The 24,496-nt window shown below is 35.1% G+C and overlaps 2 protein-coding genes across 6 annotated transcripts; one reads left to right on the top strand and one right to left on the bottom strand.

The window, feature by feature from the left end:
• Positions 1 to 1,900: 1,900 nt before the first annotated feature.
• Positions 1,901 to 3,645, bottom strand: LOC126921373 (transmembrane protein 115). Its single transcript, XM_050732910.1, has 4 exons — positions 3,096 to 3,645; positions 2,608 to 2,863; positions 2,350 to 2,526; positions 1,901 to 2,212 (listed from the first exon to the last, which is right to left on the bottom strand). Exons 1-4 carry the CDS (start codon positions 3,544 to 3,546, stop codon positions 2,008 to 2,010), a joined length of 1,089 nt encoding a protein of 362 aa, XP_050588867.1. The 5' UTR covers positions 3,547 to 3,645; the 3' UTR covers positions 1,901 to 2,007.
• Positions 3,646 to 3,762: 117 nt separating this feature from the next.
• LOC126921361 (uncharacterized) lies at positions 3,763 to 21,141 on the top strand. Of its 5 annotated transcripts, XR_007712300.1 has the most exons (10): positions 3,763 to 4,303; positions 4,430 to 4,862; positions 4,961 to 5,101; positions 5,432 to 6,120; positions 6,430 to 6,811; positions 6,886 to 7,051; positions 19,108 to 19,268; positions 19,415 to 19,802; positions 19,880 to 20,020; positions 20,684 to 21,141. XR_007712300.1 is itself a non-coding variant. In XM_050732883.1 (8 exons), exons 1-8 carry the CDS (start codon positions 4,207 to 4,209, stop codon positions 7,426 to 7,428), a joined length of 2,085 nt encoding a protein of 694 aa, XP_050588840.1. In that variant the 5' UTR covers positions 3,763 to 4,206; the 3' UTR covers positions 7,429 to 7,435. The 5 variants fall into 5 exon arrangements, 4 of the variants coding, with proteins under 4 accessions (XP_050588840.1, XP_050588839.1, XP_050588841.1 ...); XM_050732883.1 differs by lacking the exons at positions 19,108 to 19,268; positions 19,415 to 19,802; positions 19,880 to 20,020; positions 20,684 to 21,141 and adding exons at positions 7,166 to 7,236; positions 7,323 to 7,435; XM_050732882.1 differs by lacking the exons at positions 19,108 to 19,268; positions 19,415 to 19,802; positions 19,880 to 20,020; positions 20,684 to 21,141 and adding exons at positions 7,128 to 7,236; positions 7,323 to 7,435.
• Positions 21,142 to 24,496: the final 3,355 nt, after the last annotated feature.

Here is a 24,496-nt window from a genome sequence, read left to right as displayed (position 1 = left end):
TGTACATATATATAATGTGTAATTATTATATTAGACTCTTATAATGTATTTAATGAAATTAACAAATATTCATTTGTTCATACACTCCATTCTGGCCTTTCACTTTTTAACTCTAGTAATATTTATAATAAATATTAATTGACTAAAAATCTTATAATAAAAGTACTTGAAAATTTTTTTATCAGTAATCTTTAAGTGGAAGGCCAAAATATGAATAACATACATTCTTAAGGGATACTTTTGAACCATACATGAAAATAGTTTTTAATCTTACTCCGTCACACATGTATTAATGTATCTATCTATGTATAATTACTGCATTATTATAGTGTCTTGATCCCTTCACGTTTTACATCACTCCTTGTATTTACAACCTATTGATATATCAAATATTATCCACATTGCTATACATTTATACGAACTACTTTCCATTCACCTTTCATACATATATATTTTTAAACAATTACTTTTAAACTATAATAATCAATATTTAACAATTGTTTAAAAATATCAATAGATGGCGAAAAAAATTGCAACATGTGTTTGTGGCACAATAGTTGATCGTTGCATTGTTTTAAGTAAAGAAAGGATGTTACATGTGAAAATATAGATCAGATATAAAATGAAAATAATGTGTGTGTTACAATGTAATTAAATGAATACATTTTTAATACCTGTACCTAATAAGCAGTAAGAATTATGTTAACTATATTTGAGCTATATAGGACAAGATTAGTAGAATAAATTAATAAAATACACAATGAACATAAATAATATAAATTTATGTGTATACAAGCAATACATGCGTATTAATCAAAATATACATGTATTTTATAATTTAGATAAAATCTTTAATATACCTATATTAGGTATTTAGGTACAGATATAAATATAATTATTGCTTGAAATAATATGAAAATAATTTGTTGAAGTTAAACTTGTTCTCTGTGTCCTAAAATAATTGCCTTAAGATCTACAGAAATAATGCATTTGATACTCATCTCTTCTTGTAAAAGAATCATTTTTCACGATGTAAAAAGTTAGCATTTCGTCCTACAATTTTTGTTAAAGTATGACTTTAAAATAAGCTGAAAATGTTTGTGTTTTATAATCGTTATCTCATTTCAACATGTATATGTATTGTACATTAACATTTCACACTATACAGAATATTTAATTGTAATCCTGATTGTATAAAATATTTTCTAAAACATGTTGGTAAAGTAATAACTTTTTCCAAATTTAAATCTGTCCCTAGTAAAATTATTTTACATTACACTGGAAACTAGTCTATTTTCATTCATTGTTATTAGTAATGTATCTTTACCTTCCGGCTATTACTGAATAATATTAACGACGGAACTTTGCTGCACTTATACAGTATTTCAGGACCTTCAACATGTTTGTTAAAAAAATTTTAATTATTTATCATTTACCGACAATACTCAGTTACATAAATAGAGTTTATAGTTTCTTAGTAACAAAGAACGCGATTTTCTTGGAAAATATCATCACAAACTAGAAAGATCGGCTTTCCTATATTTCTTGTTAAGAATCTTCTAAAGACTATATAATGTACAATCTGCAATATGGCATTATGGTTAATATATATAAATTTATTTACCGTTCAAAATGCCATTTTGTATGTGGTAATATCAAAGAACAAATCAACTCGGCGTTTATATGTTTAAAAACAGATTTAAGGTTGGATACACAAATTAATTAAAAGTTATAAACGCCAAGGCACAGCTTGAATATTACATATTGTTCTTTGAATTTACCAATAGACATTAACAAATAAATGCTTTTTCGATGTGGCTGTATAATTACAAATTAGAAAGATCTAAAAGTATCTCTGTTTTATAATCGCGCTTTACTTACATATGTATATTACTAAAAATTACTATTTCACGAAACATTGCCATATTGTTGCATATTATTAATATTTTCTTTAGAAGTTTCTTAAAATATTTATACATGTATTTGAAATCAGTCTATTTGATGTGATCACGTATTAGTAGAAGTATGATTATGTATGTTAACACTAACTTGAGGAATGAGAGGAGATGCAAGTGGCTTGGGTGTAGCAGTATCAGGAATTGGGATTGAAACTGCAGGAGGTACTGGAGAATGTTTCTTAGCTCTTTCTTGTTGCCATGGTTTTGCATGATCCTTGCTCAATCTTTCACTCAAGGCTTTTAATGCTATTTGCCTGAAAATTATTATCAGTTATAAACCTACGAATATTATTGTTTCAAAATTAACTTTAAGATTGTTACTGAACTAACTGTTCTTCTTTTTTACTTTATTATATGCATATTTTTTAATAAACGCAAAAGAATGTCAAACCTTCTTCTTTCACTATCATGTGGATCGATACCAGGAAGATTTATAATGAGACCAGGTGGGGCATTGGACATGTCAAATCTTCTAACTACTTTTCTACAAATTCCAACTCGTACAAAAAAGCCATGTACCGTGTTACTCACAACTGCTATTGGTGGTTGTAAGACATTTGGAAAGAAACTATAATCAAATTTATATGCATAAGATTAAGAATATTCTATCTAATTTCATGTTTTTCAATAACATTAAAATAAAATTTACCTTGCAAATGTAAAATTATCCGCCATATCACCACGTGTGCCATTGTTATGTTTTTGATAGAATCTAAGATATATCCATGATATTAATAAACCACTAAGAAACATAGTTGGATGAGTGCCTTCTAATAATCCAAAAAGCCATAATATCACTCCCATAACCCATACCATTAATGGTATATTCCTATTCGTAATCTTTCCAATTGGTGTTTTAATTAAAATATGATCTGGCATTATTTGTTTTACAGCTACTGCAACACCTATAAACAAAGATAAATAACATTAATTAATTATGTCTCAAGTTAATGCAAGTAATTTTCTTTAATTAATTTCTATATATTTCATGTATTTAATATTATCTAAAACTATAATACTATACTGAAAAAAATATAACAAAATATATTATACATCTATACATATATATGTGTATATATACACATATTACATGACATGTGTTCGATGACAACAAAAGGCTATTCATAAAGAATATACCTGCGATATATCCAGTTAGTCCATGAATGTGTATATCAAATAGCAGATCCGGATCGTTGGTGCACATATAAAGGAATAAATAAAATAAAGCAGATAATACAGCGACGCCAAAATTAACGATAGCAAAGAAAGTCATCATTTCCATCGCGCCCCATAGTGGTTCGATCAATTTGCCACAAAGACCTACTGTCACAATATCCACGCATACTTCCCAGAAATGTATCTCAAGGAAACAGAAGGTGAATGCAGTCCAAATCCAAAAAACTGGAGGCAGTAGGTAACCTGGTGTTACGCTCAATACACGTACCGTTTCCGTGGAGAAAGAAAGGCAATAGGAAAACAGAACAACTATGCATATGAATTTAACACTAGTACTGGTGTTTCCTAAAAGGGCAGCAAATTGTTGCCTCAGATAGGGGATATTTCTACCCAGGCCCTTTATTGCTGCCATTTCTATTAGGCAGCCCTCTTAACCTCTTTGAATCACGGAGCCACTTGCACTATGATCTGACGTTTGTTGCATGTAGATTAAACACATTGACTTCCTCCTTCACACGTTTACCAATGTAATATGTATGAATTATAATTTCTCTACTTGGTAAATGTAAAAAAACAAATATATATTTCAAACGTTGCTAATAGAGTAATTGTGTATTTCTTTATAATAATAATGATATATACTACAATAAATGAAATATACTTGACATTATTACTTGTAAAAGATAATTGTATATAATCTTGCATATTAACAGTCTCTAATATTATTTTATAATATTTATGTTTGTGTTTTGTTTTACATCGATGTGTAATTGATGTTCGACATTTTATAACATATTTTGGGAAATTTATATATATTGTTTTTATATAACAAAAATTGATTATTATAAATTAAAAAATAACTATGTGTGAAATTTATTGTGTTCTAAATGATTATTCTGCAAACGTTCATAAATGTTAGAACGTACATCGTACAAGTAATCGAAGAAATTTTAATAGAAGAGAATTTTAATATGTAAATTGTGTATAGTATAATTGAGGATAGTAATATGTAAAAATCATTGCAACATGTGTTTTCAAATACTAACAAGAAGTAGGTAAAGTTGATTAATAAATGCCTGGAGTTTGTCCACGTTGTAATCGCGAGGTTTACTTCGCAGAAGAGAAATTAGCCCTTGGAAAAGTTTGGCATACGTTTTGTTTCTCTTGTCGTTAGTATTGTAAATTTCTATTAAAAAATTTAATCTAAGTCAATTAGTCTTCCTCTTGTAATGTTTTCTTTCATTATTCGATCATAAATCTAAGATTATTTAAATTTGACTTTTAATGCTCCATAGGTAATTGTCGAAAATTACTGAATAGTTGTAACGTTGTGACGCATCTCGGTGAATTATTTTGCAAGAATTGTTATGTTCGTCTGTCTTTGTCAACTGTGAATCATGAAATCAAAAAAGTACAGCACTCGCCTGCAACCTTAACAATTTCGGCAAAGGAATCATTAAATTGCCAGTGTTTTGACACAGAAAATTCAATCGGTAACGCGTCACTAAATAGAAATCAACATTATCAATCTGACAAGCATAGACTTCGCGGTGGAGGTAGCGAAGTTGAGGAGACAAACGTTTATTTTGACAAGGAGAAAAAGCATTTCTTAGAAAACGAGTGTGCAAATCTGGGTGTTGTCAATTCAATGACAACAATTTGCGACCCTTCACCCAGTCCTAACGCAATTACTACGTGGTACAATCGTCAACATTCTAAGTTCCGCAGGTTTAAATTTATTCTCGATACATACATATTTCCGTCTTTTCTAGTCATACCTAGTTTCGAGCAAAAATGCCTTGTTAATAATGTTCTTATTAAAACAGTACATTGTCTCTGGAGTCGCAGAAGAATAACGATATCGCGAAAGATTGTCGATTTGAAGCGCAGAAACAAGAAACAGATCAATCTGAGCCAAAGATTTTGTTTAGTAATAATGAAGTCAACATTACAGAGGCTCAATTAAGGTATATCAAATTTTCTGAATTTTCCTTATTCCTATTCTTCCAGATTTTTGTAAGCTATTTCTGAAGAAATGTTTAGCCCTAAGTGCAAAAATAATTGGATATATTAGACTAGCATTTACATTGAATTTGTATTTACAACTTTTCACCGGAAATAGCATCCGTCGGTAAGATATCGGTAGTTTCAAATCCTCTAATGGTTGCTTAACAATCTAGTTGCCACGTTGCGTCATTAATTTCAAATTTCTATTTTTATTTCTGTATTTTTATCTAAAAACATCAGTGCAGTGACAACTTGTCAAAATAAGGCTTTCTAAGCGTAGATATTTCCAGCATAGACAAAACTCAAGTGACAACTATCAACCGGAATAATAAAATTAACAAATACGACCCCGTGTACGAATTTAGTGACATTAGCGTCATTATTCCGTCAAGACGAAAATTTGCGTATCCGCCGGTACCACCGCCTCGCAGTCCGCTGCCTTCCCGACGACGAGTCTCGTTCCATGACGTCGTCTTCGGAAATATGCGCGAAAACCACCAGAATTGTATCACGAAAATGCAGGATGCTCATCATAGGCTCCGTTACAATAACGATAATAGACAGGAATATAATAATACTTACGATATTTGGCAAGCGGACGATTTGGTTGGTAAAAATGACGGCGGATACGAAAATGTTAACGTAAATCATACCGAAGATAGTGGCAGAATACATTTTGAAAAAAGCGCGTCAGAGTGCGGTGAAGAAGATACGATAAGCAAATGCAATGACATCGAGAAGAATCGTGGGCAAGATCGTTGCGTCAAAGGCAATTCAGAGTCGCGCACGTACAGAATAATGAACGAAAAAGACGATGCATCGTCGAAAGAAGATATGATGACGTACGCTCATCAAAGTGGCCCGAACTCATCACTTGATGAAAACGAACGAATGCGGGGAGGATGCGGTGGACCGTGCGGACCTCGTCTTAGACCTTCGTGTGGAACAACAAAAGTTGAAACTGCTTGTCTTTGCAGAAGTAAATATATTGAGTTCCAAGCATGGTAGACTCCCGCTTAACTGTCCTTATAGGACTGAATAGTTAATTAACCCGCAAATATATATAGCAATTATCACATACACCATAATATAAACAATTATGTATCTACACTGTCTATTATTTATAAAAGGTATTTCTAGATAATGTGGATAATGGAATATGTTAATTATTTTCATTTTAGTAAAAATCTGATTAAAACGGGATTTGATAACCGGGAATCTACTATAGTACATAAAAACAATTTATTTATAAAGAAAACTAGTCAGAATTGTAATTTTTATGTTTCAGGAGATCCATCAGAACAATGTCGCACAGCTGTAACGTCCTGTACAACCTGTTCGTCCAATGTTCAACCAATTATTGAGAGACGTTGTTGTTGTTCATCATCGCTTGAACGGCCAATTTGCAAGAAACCGATTTTTAGATGTCGTCAACCGTGTACTGTAGAATCTCAAAGTTGTGGTGGAGGTGGATGTTGTGGAGGAGGATGTCGTGGTGGTTGTGGAAAACCTGGACAAACGTGTTTACCTGCGAAATCTTGCGTGGTACCACCTTGTCGACCGTGTTCACCTTGTTCTCCACCACGATCATGTTCTCCTCAAGTAATTTGTTGTTGTGGTCCAAAAAGTGGAAATTGTTGTGGAAATGGAGGTAGCACATGCTGTTGCCGGTAAGAATATTTCGATATTGTCGCTTTATATTATTTTATGGTGCCTTACTAGTGACATTTCTTTACCTATGAAGGTCAAAAAGTCCAATATATCGAGTAAGAACCAGAAGATGTTGTAGTACCGATAGAGCAGAACCCATTGATCTAGGATGTTGCCGACCGAAAACTGCATGCGATTGTTTTGGCGGAGGTCTTGATTGTCAGCGCTGTGGCCGAAAAGTGTATCAAGCTGAAATGCAGGTAATTTTGCATTATTTGATCAATTAATAGTTTTCTATTAATTGACATTGAAACGCGTGAACGTTGCCCGTTTAAGATTGTGTCTGGTATACCATTCCATAATACATGCTTCAGCTGTTATTGCTGCAGAAAACCCTTGGAACCCTTAACGTATCAGGAGAATTGTGGGGAAATTTATTGCAAACGTTAGTTATTTTGATCTTTACAATCTTGTTTATTCTTCATTATAATTATCAGTTAGCGAAACGATCGATTTTATATTGCTATTTAGAATGTTACGTTCGAAATTTCGGACCTCAAGGATACGGATATGGTGTGGGTCCAGGTACATTACAGACTCCCATGTAGAGTTATACAAGATTAATAAATGTCATTGATTGAAAACTTTAGCTATAGATAATTTAAAAATGACAATTTTTAGTTAATAGTTTATAAAGAGTGTGTTTTCTTATAAACATATATATATTGTAGTATCGGGGAAATTTAAGTATAAATTTTTCCTGACACTATTTATAATTTATTTACAATAAATAAACTAACAGATGTTAATTAGATAGAAAACGATGGTTGTTTAACTTGAACTAAATGCGACAATATTATTTTACTTCAACCACTCTCGCAACTCGACAACGCTAACAACTCAATCTCTCAGCAACGCTAGCAACTCACGCAACTCGACAACGCTAACAACTCAATTTCTCAACAACGCTAGTAACTCTCGCAACTCGACAACGCTAACAACTCTACTCTTCGCCTTCTCGACTAGCTCTGACCTCTCGACTCACTCTCACTTCTCGATCAACACTCTTTGAATTCAAATCGTCCCCCTCCATTAGCGTAATTCTTTCCTCTCTTTAATCTCATCATGTCAACGCTCCGCAAGAACTAGGTGACTTTAGTCACATAGGCTTTTTTCCCTATGTAAACTAACAACTGAAGGACAGACGACACTGTTTTGATCGATCTTTAATCAGGCTACAATTATATTTATTATAATTCCTGATTTTGAACGTATATTGAAAATACACGTGTACACGTGTACTTAGATAAAAAACAGGATATATGGTTTAATGAAAGAGTGTCACCTTCGTTCCATTCAAGTTTGAAACGTCTCGAAATTTCCGAGATTATAGTTTTTTTTTAAATATATCTTAATACTTCAAACGAATATCGCCAGAAAATTCATGCGATAATGAAAATGCTAGTAGACTATCACAAATTATTTACTTATTTGCATATCTAAACATTCTGATATCTAATTAAAAATGAAATATGGTGTACGGATTAATACAAGTGAAATTATATAATTTCTATACACGTGTATGCGTGAAAGTCAGTACACGGATGCATGTGCAGATATTGCGATCCGTATATTTCAATACCCATATACCCGTGTATTGAGAAGTACACGGATTAAAACACGGAGATATTAACTATATGTATACACGTATATTTTAGGTATACGTGAAATCGAGATCGCTAATATATAATAAATAATAAATAAATAAATAAACAAATAAATAAATAAGTATATTTATTTATAAATATAATTATAATTATAATTTACAAAACAATTTACATTACTTTACTTCTCTAATATTTATCTAAATTACAAGTCAAAATGCATTGCTATGTTGTACAAGGATCCTGAAAAACATTAGGAAACTTGTCATAACCAGTAAGTTTGTAACAATAATAAAAGGATTTAAGTTAATATAAAATAAAGAATATGAAGATTGCGACCAGAAAAGAAAATCAGAAGAAAAGAAAGTTAATCGTAAGAGTACTGTGGCAAAGTCGATGTCTTCCGCTAGAACAAAAGGCGTCAGAGAAAGCACGAATAATATCTCGAGTTCCACGCAGCTATTTCAAGAATAATACGAGTGTATCCACGGATTGGCGAAAGTATAAAGCAGGATAAGCAGAATGGTTATTTTTTCGTGAAAAATAGAAACACACAAGGAAGATCATACACTTCGCAAAACTGCGAAGAAAGAGAAATAAGACGATTTGACGGGTAGTTTTATTGATAAAAATAAAAAAGAGATATGTAGGAAGAAAGCAAGGAACAGAGTTGGATTCTGTAAAAATGCAGTGAACGAAGGAAAAGAAAAGATACGAGAGAGAAAGGGAAAAAGAGAATGGGAAAGAGAAAAAGATGAAGGAAGAAAGAGAGTGAGTGGTTGGTTTATTGAGTCTCTCCTCTTAGTGGATTGCAGAACGCGGAACGTACGCGGCACTGCTGGCTAGAGGGGCGTTTATATAGCTTTCAAGCGCAGGAGCTTAATCTAATTTCAAATATAAATCTGTTCTCTCTCCCCGTTTTCCTTCTCTTTCTCTTTCCGCCTTCGTTTCCTTCCTTCGACCGACCCCCCCATCCATATAGCAGCGTGCTCGCCGGCTTATATTATCCAGCTGGCTACGAATAATCTCTTTCGCTTTACCTATTAACGTTACGAGACACGCCGATTTACTCGACTTTGGTGAATTATTAGCCAGAAAGTGGAACACGCCTCGTCTGTCGCGATAAGCACATATTCAATTTATTAAAATATTTAGTTTTACTTAATGTACAGTTATGAAAACTAATAGATGTATTAACAAACATTTTAGTCTTCTCTAAGTTTTAGTTTCATTTCATCGAGGATTTATTAATGTTGTAAATATATGATGTTTAAGCAGAAATTGTTAAATATTAAAAATGAACTTTTTATTAATGATATACATTCTAAATGATTAATTTCAGCAATATATACGGAGATAATGACAATGTAATAAGGCAATGTAATAAGACAATGTATACGATAATAAGAAACGAGAGATCTTAGATATCTTCCAAAATTGTTAAAACATTGTTTGCTTATAATGGTAAAGATCACAGTAGTATTCATGTTAAATCGGGAAAGGAGCGTATAGAATTATATGAAAAACGAGCCAAGTATTTTCGTGTTGTAAAGGAAAATTCGCCTAAGGCTGAAGCTTTTTTATACACGATGCAGTAACGTGGATGCACCTGTGGTCAGGAAATCGAGAAAATATCTCCTCGGTTCGGCGATCGGCTCGCTCAGTCTTTTGCGCGCGCCGCTGACTCCGAACGGTATGAAAATCAATTATTTCGTTAATTCGTGCGTTACATTGGCTGTCACGGAACCATCACTGTGAACGACAGCGGCCCAAGGCACTATTTTTCAATTCCCAATGTCGCCCTACCTTTTCGAACGTATTTCCGTCTGATACGTTCGCGTCATTTTACGGCCTTAACTCTGTGTCCGGGATAAGTAGTAGGTATGTTTTATATTATAAGAATGAATATTACAGGTATGATCAAGTACAACCATTACAATGAAATCGTCTAAGATCGATAGAACTATTGGAACATTCGATAAATATCTTTTAATACACTGCTCTGAATGAATGAACGAATTAATTTTTAGAAATAGAAAATTATTGAGTGTCTAATGTATTACAAATTTTAGTTGTCGCTAGATTTTTTTTATTGTATTGAAATATTGGATACATCATTATTATGTAGTAAAGATAAAGCTATTTAATTAGACGATATTTCAATTGCATTTATTGCAGAAAGTGCAGAATAAATCTATGATAGTTTATGAATTTTATAAACCTGAAATTTTAGATTTTACATTTATGGTATCTGGATGTATCTAGCGAATTTTGAGAGGAGCACGGGAGAATGAACGCGACAATCGAGGGTAGTATCCCATGACGTGGATGTCACGCGAAATTCTGGTACGTTAAAATTAATATCTCCCATTTGTCAATGGCCGATACGTTTTCGTTATACAATGAAAACTGGCTAAAAAGGGGAGCGTACACAAATGTTAGACCCCAAAATGTTCCCTAAACATTGTCACAACACGGCTAGGTAACTGGTAAGGGTATTCATTCGAATCACATTAAAATGAATTGTACTTGTAACGTGTTATAAATTGGTTATTTAACGCAAAGCAAGTAGGTAGAAACAATCTTCTGCTCTGTTTAACCAACCATAAATTTTCGATCTAATAATAATACAACGGAAGTGTAATAATTTTGATTCGAAATTGTATCTATCTTGAAAATTCTTTAATGAAATCTCTTGTTCATCGTAAGGTGATAACGAATAAAAATTATAATGAAAAGACGTTTTATTGCTGCGAGAAATGAATAATTGCTTGCAGGCCACGGAGGGTAATAGTGATTGTATCCTGCGTATCTAATTGGTAGACATGTGGACGCGACCGTGAAGAATCCCCCGCACGCGTTTCAAATGGATCACAGTTTATTCAATATTCTGATTTAGAAAGGGTTCCAAACCGTACTTTCAACCACGTAAGTATTTTAGTTCCTATAATAATAATCGCTCACAAATCCTTGACCATCATAGATCCATCTGTCAATTGCTGGAACTTTGTATTCAAACGAATGCCATAATTATCAATCTTCATATTCTATTCAGTAGTTTGAACAAAAGATGAGAATTAGAATAAAATTCACATGTTACATCTATAAAATATTAAGAACGGAATGACAAGAAATTTCGTTACATATTTCTATAGGATTTTATGTATGTACATGTTGCAATTAAAATATTTGAAATAAAATGTGAATAAAACAAGTAGAAGTAATACACGTAAGCTATCGAATACTTATCACAAGATTCGTAACTGATTTTAAACGACATAAAAATGAAGAATGTGCCAATAGGCAAATAAACCTATACAAGTTTTACACAAGTCGTTACCACCTCTTGTTTACAATTCTTCTTAAACTTTCTTAGAATAAATGAAAATCTTTTCATGAGAATTGAAGTCAAATTAGATAGTATGCACAAGTAGTTAAGGAATAAATCGCAAGCACGAGACACAGTAATGAAAACGTTAAGAATAACAACGATAGATTCGGCAGGGGATTTTTGTTATGGACGAATGTTAGACAGGCGCGTGTGTGTAGCGTACACATTTAATTTGCATCGTATAAATCGTGTTTCCGGTCGGGCACGCAATGCAAACATGCGTTACGTTTACGCCCTCGGTCCCTCACCGCATTTTCGATCCACCATTTGGGAGGAACAGAGAGAAAAGGAACACCGTAGAGACGCGCGGGCTTTTGCATGCTGCCACGTATTGTAACCCCGGTAATTTATGATTCGATAAATAAATCAGCCACGTTTTATCCGTTCTCTTTCTTCCTCTCTGTTTCTCTTTCTCTCCCTTTCGATCCCTGGCGCCGATTCCTGCGCACACTTGTAAGATGATATTGGGGGTTACGCCCAGTTTACCATTCGCAGACCTTCCTGGGAGAAGCAACCCCCTTTTTTCCCTCGTTTGTACCTAGAACATTTCAATGGTCGCGTTGTACCTGCGACGATCTGTGAACTAGTGGATCTACCCTTGGTTTTATCGCAACATAGTTGCTTCTTTCGACTAGAAGTCAAAATATAATTCCAAGTTAACTCAAAGGTCTGATCCTAACTTTTTATGATTTTGAATGATTTATGAATAGTTTAAAGAAGTTTAAAAGATTTATGATATATAATATTCTTATGTACACTTCAGTAATGAGGTTTTGTATAATAGTGAAATAGCTGGAGCATGAGAGCAAATTGTAAGAAATTGACAAATGAACTGCTAATAATATAAAAAGTTGTAAGGTTAACTTTCAAGCAGTATGGTAAATTTTTAGATATTTTTTATGTGTATATGCAAAATGTGGAATAGTTGTGCTGCTCTTGTATGTTTCATGATTGTCCATCGTTAACCGATCATGAATATTCATACCATTATGCATTTGTTTATTGCCCTATGCGTTGGTACACCGTGATGTATGCAAATATTAACAAAACATATTCATTTTATAGTCATCAGCGCGTGCCAAAACGTTATTTGAAAAACATTTTCGCTCGTTGCTCTCTGAAATCGATTGGAAAAGACGAGAATAACGTTTATGCTTTGATAGCTTGGAATTTTATTAATATGCTAGAGGTACGTAATTAATTGATCAGCTAGAATATCGTGCGTATGCTTGCACTGACAGGCAATTGTGGCGAAGAAGCGATCAAAGGCGCGCGTCTCGCGGGTTTCTCTCACATGAGAACGCTTAATCTTCGTTTAATGAAAATTTAGTCGACGATGTATTCGAAGGTTAATTTCCAAAGCGGCAGACATTTACCGAATTACCTTCAGTAATTAATATCGTGCAGACATAAACATGTTGAAGCTCCTAAAAAACTAAAATAATCGATTTAACGTTCTTTTGGCATATTTCTAATAAATGAAATACATTTTTAATGTTTGAAATAATTGGAAATAATTCTTTTTTTTTAGATTAACTATTTAATGAACATGTCTATGTTACGTAGGTATAAATTATATTTAATTTAGTCATTGATCTTTACGAATTCAAGAGATCCGATGTCTTATATTAACATATCTAATGATATATCTTATAAAAATATATTGCATATCCATTTGCAAGTAAGTTGCTCTTTATTATAAAAGTTTAATCATTTTCGCTAATAAACCAAGGAGAAATTTATACGTTGAGGGAGGCGAACGATAATTAATATATGCACGGTATTAAAATGAAGATTCGATTTGATTGAAATTAACCCGTAGGTAACTTCTTTGGTCCCCAAAAAGTAATACCGCCGTTAATAAAAATTTCTGTTACATTTCACGCAACGTGGTTCGCTTAAGACCGATTCGATTTTGATACCTGCGTTATACTCTGATCGATTTCTCGGAAAGGAGAAATAAATAGGAGAGTAAAACGGCAGTCCAAAATTTACGAGCTGGCCCGGTGTGTTATGGCTCCCGGTGCGGAATCAGGCCGATTTCCCTTGGCGTTTTTATTATTTTCTGATAGCATGTTTACGAGGAAGGATGAATGGAAGCGTACTTTATGAGACAAGTATGGGTTTTAGATTAGGTATAGGTGACGCTTTTGCAAAATATATATGTTACTGTTTACAGGACCCAGGAATCATTCGTACGCATTAATTGTCAATTTGTGGCGACCGATCGCTTTTTCTTGAATTATCTGAAAATATCGTAAAAAGATCAAATCTTTTGTTAATTTATTATTCCACAAAATTTTTTTTCCTTAACATATTCAATAGCAAATTAATAAATATAACAAAAATGGTAGCAACAAATTAAATCGTTTGGGGTATTACAACTCTTGAACCTGTTAATTTCAATGTTTACTATATTTATGGTATTATCATTAATAGGTACCTATGTATAATTAAACTGATATGTCTATCAAGTTAAGAACGAGAAAGTTTAAAAGTTACCCTAGCATGATACGAGAATGAAAATAATCGAACCAATTAAGTATAGTCGTTCGATAGCTTCAGTTACCAAAATATTCATCGTTCGATTGAAAATTCCTATATCAATCAACGTGCGATTCTTTTTCAGCAGTCCGTTTTTGAATCTGGGTCTCGTGTTTTGAAGCGCGGGCCAAGGAAAAAATATGGCTACAAGTTATTAGCGGATCGGTTTTCGAAAAACAAGGAACAACTCGCAACCAGTAGCCCATACGTTGTAGCGGTTCTCGAAACAGAGAAAGAGAAACACGAGGGGGGAGAGAGAAAAAAAGGGTTTGGAGCATAGAGATGGAACCGGGGAGAGGGAAGAAAGAGAAACAAAATAAAATCAGAATGGTGTCATATGCGCCTGCTTGCATGATAAATGTAGCGATTTAAAATCGAAATTTCTCTTTTCGTGTGCACGAGCCCCGACGTTTGACTAATGGTCCCGCATTAACTATTGGAGCATTATAGAACGGCACGTTGAAATTTTGAAAAATACATTCGCCCCGACAAGAGATTAATATTTTGTAGCTTTATCTATGCTTCGTTGGGCCGAGTTCTACGCCCGTGTCGGCCGCGTTAATGATAATGATCGCGGGCATCCATCCAACGTTTTTCTCGCCCTTCTCTCGAGCACCCGAAATTTCCGCCGGGGAAAACAACCTAATTGTGGCGAACAACAAGAAACGAAGAAAGTTCTTGGACTAGAGTGAACTGCGATAATTGTGCTTTGTGATCGTGTTTTGATACGTTTAATAGTTTAAAATTGACTGGTCAATTGAATAACTCTTATCGAAGCGACTTAAATTTAATTTAATTATCAGTTACTACTTATATTATTAGTAATACCATAATAAAATCAGTTTCTTTTATATATTAAAATCGATTATGTACATACTTAATAACTACCCTATATGTAATATTTCGCTACGAATTTTTGGAATTTTCGCACTTGATAATATTCTAACTGTCTTTTATATCTAATCTTCGAAATAAAAAAATGCCACATTTAATATTTCGTTTCTAAGTTGAAAAATTTTGCATTTGTCGTTAGTTTATAGAGAAACGCGACAAATCGGCTAAAAAAATATGCAACACGTCCTGTAGTATGAAATACGTTGAACGTTCCGAAAGGGAACTCTTTTGGGTGCTCGAGCTCTACTCGACGAAAATAAAGAACAGTATCGAAAGGAGACCACCCGTACGAAAACGAGGTCGGGTTGACACCTAGGGCACCTAACCACCCCGTCTATTGTGCATGGATAGGGGTGGACTTGCCCGATGGACTGTGCTTTACCGAGCGTAAAATATCCCCATTCTTTAACCCGTAATGCTTGTCGCGTTTTCCGCGCATCACTCCTTTATTCTATACAAAGTATAAAACCATGAAAGGTGAGCTATAGTTGATTCGAAGTCGAAATGAGGGACATATCGTGCTTAAGATGGATTACCATAAGGATTGAAGCACGGATCACGTTTCGCGTTTCACGTTTTTTGGTTTTGTCTTTGAAATGTAAAATTATAAAACTGTATTTATTCAGAAGAATCACTGAAGTTAAGACACTTTGATCGATATTGTAAAGAGATACGTATGCGGTATTTACGATAAGACATTTCTATTTATCATAGTTTTTTTTAACAATAAGTAACATGAGAATTAGATCAACAAAAGTGTTCATTATATTCCTTGTATGATGTATTTGTCAGAACACATATCGACTATGACCATAGCGTAATAATATGAAGGATAAGATAATACCTATAAATCAATCTATGGATGAAAAGAATGCCAAGGTGACCGGAAGAGACATGTTCTCGACCGCAAGTACGTGAAACCGGTAAAGACGGTTTTAATTGAAACACGAAACACAGGGGTGAACATGAACATGAACGTGGCCAATATTAACTTCTGCCTCTCAATAAAAGGATCGGTATCGAGAATAAGGTATGGCGAGGAGGGGAATGAGAAATTAAAAGGGCTGAAAGGTACTGGTGGAACGCGTGGGAGCAACGAGGTGAAGATACTGAATTCTTTTTCGACGAATATTAAAACGAAAGCGAAACAGAAGTTCCGGTATATCTGGCGATGAGAATCGAAGCGGCAGGTTGGGTGACGGATGAAAAGGGACGGGACGAGGCAGATGGAGGCAGAGCGAAGTGCGGATGGAGCCTCCGTGACAGAATGATAATAATCCCTTGAGCGTTTTCTTTCATTTCCCTTTATTATCATATTATTAAAAAAATCTCCGTGAAATGTTATTAAAATCGTTTAAACGTCGCGTGTCATGGGCCACCGCCATTGTCCTTCAATTTAATAATATTAAGCGCGAACTTTCCTGCGAGGGGTTGGAAACGTGGGACGGGTGGACACCCTCTCCCCCGAATTCCGGTCTGCACGGCGATCGTCGTAACGAACCGAGACCCACCGCCCTATTATTCCTTTTATTTTTTCGTTATCGACCATTACGCCATTTATCTTTCACCAAGCTGTAGCATCACGACGTTACACAGCGACGGTTTAAGAAACAACAAACTATGAATTTAGTATTCGACGATTTCAACGAATCGAGTTACTGAATTTAGAATGAATTTTGCGGTCACATAGAAGGCAAATAGATTTATTAATCACGAAATGGAAGACGCGAATATTTTTTAGTTAGAAAATTAGATTACGAACAAATAATGAATTTTGAGGCCAAACTAAAGATCGCTTTCCTTGGTAAAGGTTGTCGGAAAATTTCGATGAACCAGGTGCGTACAGGCCAAATCGTTTGCAGAACTGTTGATTGAATGGTGCAAGGATCTCAAAGAATACTAGCGGTGCAGCGGCGACGAAGTAGAACGAATCAACGTCATTAGTGGCGACCGATTTCTGTACGATGGATGCGCATCGAGGTGCAACAAGCGAAGCCAGTTGCACATTTATTTCAGACCTAATGACAAATAGATCCTGCCTTTTAGACGTCTGCAGGATTATTTCGCATACGTAGAATGTATCGCTATTTATATCATATTACCTTTGGAATGCAAATGCTAAATGTTTCTGGTATCTATAGATCAAAATTTACAATGAAATTGTAATAAAGGTACAAGATCCTTTTGCACAATAATTTATTAACTAATATTATTATTAATAATAATAGTGTTCAATTATGCAAGAAGGCTATGAAGATAATTACAATTTGTGTAATCTTGATAACTATTCTTGTAAACAAAGAAGGAGAATAAAATGTAACGAAATTGAAGAAGAAGTAAAAAAGAAACGCTTCGAGAATTGAGTGCAGATGGAAAGAAGAAGGTAGAAAGAAGGGACGAATTAAAAAAATCAGAGATATATATTAAAAAAAAGAAGCTGTGGCTGAGTTCAGCTAAATGGCCGAGACAAGGACCGAAATGTTTCGGGTAGAATGGACTGACGCAACGAAACGAAAGTGGATGACAGATCGTCTCTCTGTTCCGCGAATAGGCATGCGATGATGGATTATGGAGAAGCGACGTACGCCGTTGATTTGTACCTATAGGCACATCGCACCTTTACGTTCGTTCTCTCTGCTGACATTCCTGCAATTGTCCTCAATGGGGTAGTCGGTTTTTTCATGGCTCCGCCTTTAAATGCTTCGCAAATGATCGCCCAATTTTATGGGAAGCTTTTCTCTCTATTCGCGGCACGATCTGTCATACTTCCGCTAACATGCATTTTCCTTTTTTCTTATTTATAAAATTAAATTTTATTCCAAGTTTGATAATTTTTAACGAAATAATTGGACAATTTTAGAAAACTTCAAATAAACGCCTAACGCAAGTTATTCATAAAATATATACTTTCTGAGATGTTAAGAGCGTCGTCACACGAACACGAGACACAGCCGGGTAGAATAGTCGACGACCGGGAAGAAATAATAAACGATTGTGAAATCGACAAGTCACGTCCCGTCGCACGATCCACGATCACTTTCACAGCGTGATCCTCCCGATCTCTGGATGAATCGAAGGGCCCATCGTGTGTAAGGGGTGCGTGCCTTCGATAAAGGGACGTTATTTTATGCCTCTCTATCCATTCCACTCTGTCTATACCTCTCTCCCTGAAACCCAACAATTAGTCGCCTGCTTATGTCCGTGATTAATGGACATCTACGAGTGCAGCAGGCGTGTTCCAATAGCGGATGAAGAAGAGATGAAGAGAGACAGAGATGAGAGAATTGAGAAAGAGGAAGAGCGATAGAGTTAGTTGCGAATAATGATAATATTCCATTAGATGCTATTATATTCATCACGGGACTTCATGCGTGTGCTTCTTGCGCAAATGTATACTCCTTTTATAGCCATATATTTCTTTGAAAAATCTTCTTCTTTTTTTTCTTTTTTAGTTAAGGTTCGGTTAAAGTTATGTTTTATTTCTAGTTAAAAGAGAAATTGGTAAAATTTGTTTATCGAAGAGTCATAATAAAATTCTCTTGTAGCAGATGGTCATATCGAAAACGTTTCGATAACAAACTACATTCGTCGTGGCCCTTTTGTAGCAATTTGTTGTATAACTTTGGAGACAAGTGGGAATCGGTGGAAAGGCAAATACGCGTCTGCAATTGCATGCATATGCACGAGACGAGCAGACTAACCAACCAGCCATCCGAGCCGTCACGATTACAAAGAGCACGTCATGAGCTCTGACACTATTGCTATTCTAAGCAAACACGTACTGAACAGTCTTTTACCTTTTCTTTTTTTTCTTTCGTTGCAGCTCTCTTGCATTTACACAGCAAACACACACGTAAGAATAATATTTTGAATGTATAATGAACGGCGCAGCGCATCGCGAGCTGGCACGGAAATCCTGCAAAAAATCAAGCAAGAATGATATTTGCGCGAAGATTCAGTTGGTTTCATGCAGCACAAGTAGAGGTATATTTCTCTGTTTCTGATTTCTCTCTCCTCTAAAATGTGCCTTTCTGATGAGAAATAAATTAACTTTAACAATGAAAGGAAGGCTTTGTTGCGCGAAACAAGTAACGAAATGTTAAATTATTTAAGTAAATTATACTATTTAGGATGGGAACGAAGAAGAAAGTTGGAGCAGAATTTCGAATAACAGATACGCTGCAATGCCGCTCCGTCGAGTAATAATATCGAACAATATTTTTCCGTTTATAATATTCTCAATAGTAGACGCGTTAGGATGAAGTTCTTTCGGAGAATTGTATGAACAGAAAATTGCTTTTTACGTGCGTGTTCCTCTGGCTCTTCGTGGTAGAATAGCAATTAATTCTATACCAGCGAAAGTGAAATATAAAATTAGCAAGAGGCGAAAGATATTATGAAATAAATTAGAGATAATAATGGGAAATTCGCAGTATAACGTGTTACGATCGTCGAAACGCTACATCGCAGATTTATTGAAGACATTTCGTTTCTAATAACTTTACTATTTTAATCGAGGTATTTATTGGAGAATACGCATAAGATATAAAAATAATTGTGTATTTTTTTCGTGAATTATCAATCTTTTATTACAGATAATTTTTCTAAAGAAAGTATCTGTTTTCCTCGTTTGAAATACATCATGGAAGAACGTAAATCACGCGGAGCCGACAACTCTATGACAGCTACTTAAAGCTTGCGGTTTCCCATAGGACTATTTGGTCAGATTAGACCCGGTAAGTGTGTTCTAATCCTGTTAAAATGTTTGCCAACAGGGAGGTTTGGGAGCACATTCGAATTGTGCTCCTCTTACACCGATCTACACGATGTTCGTTTATATTTGCACAGCTTGGTCAAACATTGGAGTGTGCCTTTTAGTAAGCCCGACGCCTCTGGCAAAAAAAGGGCACACCGTTATGGGGATTATACTAAACGTGCATTCGATGGAATCTATTGTAATCAAGAACTTTTTTGATCGCTAACAACTTTCAATGAAATCTATATTCGTAATTTTGATAACGTCTGAACTTTCCAATTCTGTGAATTTATCGTTCAATTATAAATTTTCTCACACACAAATTTATAACTGAGAAACACTGCAGTACAAACAGAGATAATTATTAATAATGTTCAGAATAGTGTAATACGATGAAATTATGATATAGTTGAGTTATTATTTTCTAATTACAAATTTTATCGCATAAAAACTTTACGACGAAGAAACACGATGATAGAAACGAAGATAGTCCTTAACAGAGTTCCGAATAATTTTCCAAAATAAAATTGTAGTACAGTCAAATCATCAATGCAAGCTACCAGTAAATAGCTTTATGTATAACACAGAAAAGCAAACTATTGGCAACATTTGGGGTTGCTTATCGAAAAACACTTTGTTGCAGGCAAATCTATGTATAATGTACCTCCCTTTATTCCGGCTAAAATCGAAAATATGGGAAATATTAGGCGCTAATTTATACATCAATTTATACATCATAAAGCGCGAGAACGTGCGCGACAGACGTAACAACGAGCGATGTGTCATAATAAAATCCTCGACTTCGTGTCAGGATGTAAGGCGACTGGCATTATGCCGATTCTATTATATGCCATATTATTGTCGGTCGCCCCGAAGAAAATGACTGATGACAGAGAAACTTTTCGTACAAAGCCGAATGGACGTTGGCAACCGTGTGTCGCTCTTTCGTATATGGGAATCATCGAACGACAGAGACAGAGAAGGGAAGAAGAAAAAAAAAGAAGAGAAATCGTTTCTACCGGTGTGAAAGGAGAATTGAAAAGGGAAAAAGCAGAAGTGGGCGGCATAATTCGATCGTTTTCCAAAAATGTGGAAAAAACGTAGGGGTTACAAGCGGCAGGCATGCGCGAGGTCGATTTTTTCATCCATTTTTTTTTCATTTCTTTTTTCTCCTCTCCTTTTCAGGAAAAATGGGGTAAACGTTGCTCACACCCAGTCGAGCTCATTGTCGTTGACCTGACTCCACAGCCATTATTAGCCGTTCTATCTACGAACGCAGGATATCCCGCAAATATACCGGACTAACCGAGTCCTGTTACAAATGGTCTAACGACTATCGAAAGTAAGTTCATAGAAATACATCAAACTGTGTATCATTATAATTTTAATAGATTTGTGATTTTTATAATTTCTTTTAATTGCTCTTCTGGCAAGATTAATATTAGAAAGATTAATATAGGATAGGAAATTAACGTTATGAATTTTATTTATTGGATTGCAAGTAGTTTAATATGAAACATATGAAAGGGGTGGAAATCGATTGCAATAGCTATACGAATAAATGTATCGATGTATATAATTGAATAATAATTGATTTTGTTTCAATACTGATTTAGACTCAAAAGACATATTAATCGATGCTTTCTATTGGAAACATTCACTTCTCTTTTTCACTTTAATAATTGAGAAAACGTTCGTTCTCCGTGGTGCACGTACGTACTAATGTGGAGTATAATTATTTCATGTGGGCGTGTATAGTAATAATAACGAGCCAACTAAAGCTCCCTTTTGTACCTCCCCTATTGAGGAGGAACAGTCGGAGGAGCGAGGTTAGGGGATAAGAGGCGGCAGTAGCGTATTTTACAAAGGTGTTCCAGACTTCTACACCAATTCAATTCAAGTACTTATTTAATAAAGCTAAAAAATAAATGTTCTCTTATTATTATCATTCTATTAAACCGTAGAAACTTTAAAGGTAATAATATCTATAGGTATATTCCCTATATATAAACACATAATAAAACATTGTCTGAATCAAATCACGCCTTTATCATACGCGATAAAGATTTCTGTATTGTCAAAAAATAATACTTAGTATCCCCTATTAAGACCTATTAGTATTTTTCGAATATTTGCCTATACTCCAAGATATCTTCCATTTAAATCTACTAGCGCGTGAACACTGAATGCGCTGCTCGAAAAGCAAACAAACCTTCAAATTTTCTGTCGTAGGTGTGCCGACAGAACGCAGCCATTAATACACCACTGTTGTGCGAAGAGCGCTGGAAGGTAGGAGAAAGGGAAGGTGGTGGCGTCTGTTCGGAGAAGAGGCGACGAGAAGAGGGTCGTCGGTGTACGGTCGAGAGGGTGAGTACCAAAAGAGGACGAGAGTGAGAGAGGGGTGTGTCTCAACGCCTGGCCGCGACATCACCAATTAGTCACCGACGCTTAAAAACAGCGGGGGCGCTCCACCTACCTTGCAAGCGTGCGAGACTGCATCCGCGAGGAAGCGCATTTTATCGCGACCGAATCGGCTGACTTACTTGCATATCGACCGTGTGCATCCGCCTGCCGCTTCTCTTTTGTTTCTTTATCGGAGTAGCTAATCAACTGTCGTAGGTATACGACCGGGGATATCGTCTAATTGGATCTTATTGGACCGATTCACTTTAATCCGGTGTCATGTATAAATTGGAATGGATTTTAGGATCTATTTCAATTTTGTGATACTTTATTCGTGAGTGTATCACTGTTGCAGATTGTAATAAATAAAATCCGAAGGATTTCAAGCAGATCCAATATCTATATCGCATTTATTAGAAGAAAAAGAAAAGCATGGATCTCATATTTAAAAGCGCGAAAATTTATTATTAGGAACATTAGTCGACTATGAATTTGTAATACGTTTGGAAAACTAATTTCGTTTTGATTGATTGCATGTTACTCAAATTCTTGAAAGTTAAGTTTTCTCCTTATTGCGGTAGCTTCTTTATTCGTATAGATCACAAACTAAGATACAAATACGATTATTATGTATATTTAAAATATAAAGAATTCTTATCGAAAAGTTGAATCTCAAATGGTTATGCTACTTGAAAACATTATTAAGAAGTGATATGATTAGATTCCTCAAATTAATTTCTCCATTTCGCGTTTGCTACATTAAATCCTTTTATGTGGTAAGAAATATAAAGAGGAAAATGATAGGGTAGTGTAAAGAAAAGGGAAGTACAAATCGGTCAGAAAAATTGCGGACATTGTTGAAGCTCGTTTACCGTCTGGACATGAATATGCCTCTAGTATCCAGGTCCAAGCTGTAGATAAGGGTGAAGAAGTGAAGTGAATACAACAAGGGGGTGCCGTAGTCAGGGGTCTTGTGTGTAGCATAGCAGCTGCTATTGACACCTCGATACCCTGACTCAAATGGAACCAACCAACTCGCGTTGCACGGCATAGCTTTGCTGTATAAGGTCTAAAGCTGCTACTGTGTCCGTACCTTTCCAGTCTGTATGCGCTTGTAACGATACTATTCGTGTATGCGTGTACAATATACTGAAGGTGCAACAGACGATGGAATTGAACAAACTCTCAAGATGGTCGGTCATCTTTATACGAACCAACGAAATTTATGCAGGAATTTTGTTTTCTTCCTCGCTAGAACAAAATTTTCATTTTACATTTTAACATTAATCAGTTTAAAAGTTTTCCGACATTGTGAACACTTAAAATATGTAGGTACGTGTCATTCAGTTCGTTTAATATCATGTATAGCGTTACTAGACACTAGATTACAATATCATAACGCAGATGTGCAGCTCGTATTAACAAGCAATTACGTCGTTCCCAGTTACATTAATTATCTACAATAAAAGGGGCGTCATTCGTCGCGAAGAATGATATCTCTTTGTCCATGATCCGCTCGATTGAACGATTAAGGTCCCGGTGTTCTTCAGGGTACTCGCAATAAACAGTCCGTACCTTTCGTTTCTCTCCCTTTCGGCATAATTTGATAATTAAAACTGGAAGCGGGAAGAATTTGGAGCGGTCGTATTTCGAGTCTCTTGAAATTTGCATAACCTGCTTTGATGCACCAGGTAGTCGAACGAAATAGAGACAAGGTAGCTAATGTTGCGGAAACTTTTTATTGCCGGATACAAAGAACCGGATAACTCTAGTATTCAGTTGGAACAAACTTGCCGTACTTCGTACTTACGAACGTCAAGTATTGTTACATCTTGATTCTTGTTGTATTTCAGTTTGTCTGGAACTTTTCAAATAGAACACTCGTAACATCCGATTTATTTAAACTTGTACACAATATTTCTCCATACTCGATCATTTCCTCGTTCGATCAATCAGGGTCAATGGTACCATCTATCGACACGTTTCCACCATCTGTTTATCCACTTTTCGGGGATCACGATTTGATATCGGAACGATCGTGCGGTAGGTCGTA

This window comes from Bombus affinis, chromosome 10, assembly GCF_024516045.1.
Source record: "Bombus affinis isolate iyBomAffi1 chromosome 10, iyBomAffi1.2, whole genome shotgun sequence".
Lineage (NCBI taxonomy): Eukaryota > Metazoa > Arthropoda > Insecta > Hymenoptera > Apidae > Bombus > Bombus affinis.
This window is presented reverse-complemented; position numbering and strand designations above follow the sequence as displayed.

Bases quoted from the DNA above. Each gene is read 5' to 3' on its own strand.
- LOC126921373 (XM_050732910.1), bottom strand. From the start codon at position 3,546: ATGGCAGCAATAAAGGGCCTGGGTAGAAATATCCCCTATCTGAGGCAA. The intron at 2,864-3,095 runs GTATATTCTTTA...CTTTGTTTATAG, and splicing joins ACTAACTGGATATATCGCAG to GTGTTGCAGTAGCTGTAAAA. The intron at 2,213-2,349 runs GTTTGACATTCT...AATAATTTTCAG, and splicing joins CATGATAGTGAAAGAAGAAG to GCAAATAGCATTAAAAGCCT.
- LOC126921361 (XM_050732881.1), top strand. From the start codon at position 4,207: ATGCCTGGAGTTTGTCCACGTTGTAATCGCGAGGTTTACTTCGCAGAA. The intron at 5,102-5,431 runs GTATATCAAATT...AGATATTTCCAG, and splicing joins ATTACAGAGGCTCAATTAAG to CATAGACAAAACTCAAGTGA. The intron at 6,812-6,885 runs GTAAGAATATTT...TTACCTATGAAG, and splicing joins GGTAGCACATGCTGTTGCCG to GTCAAAAAGTCCAATATATC.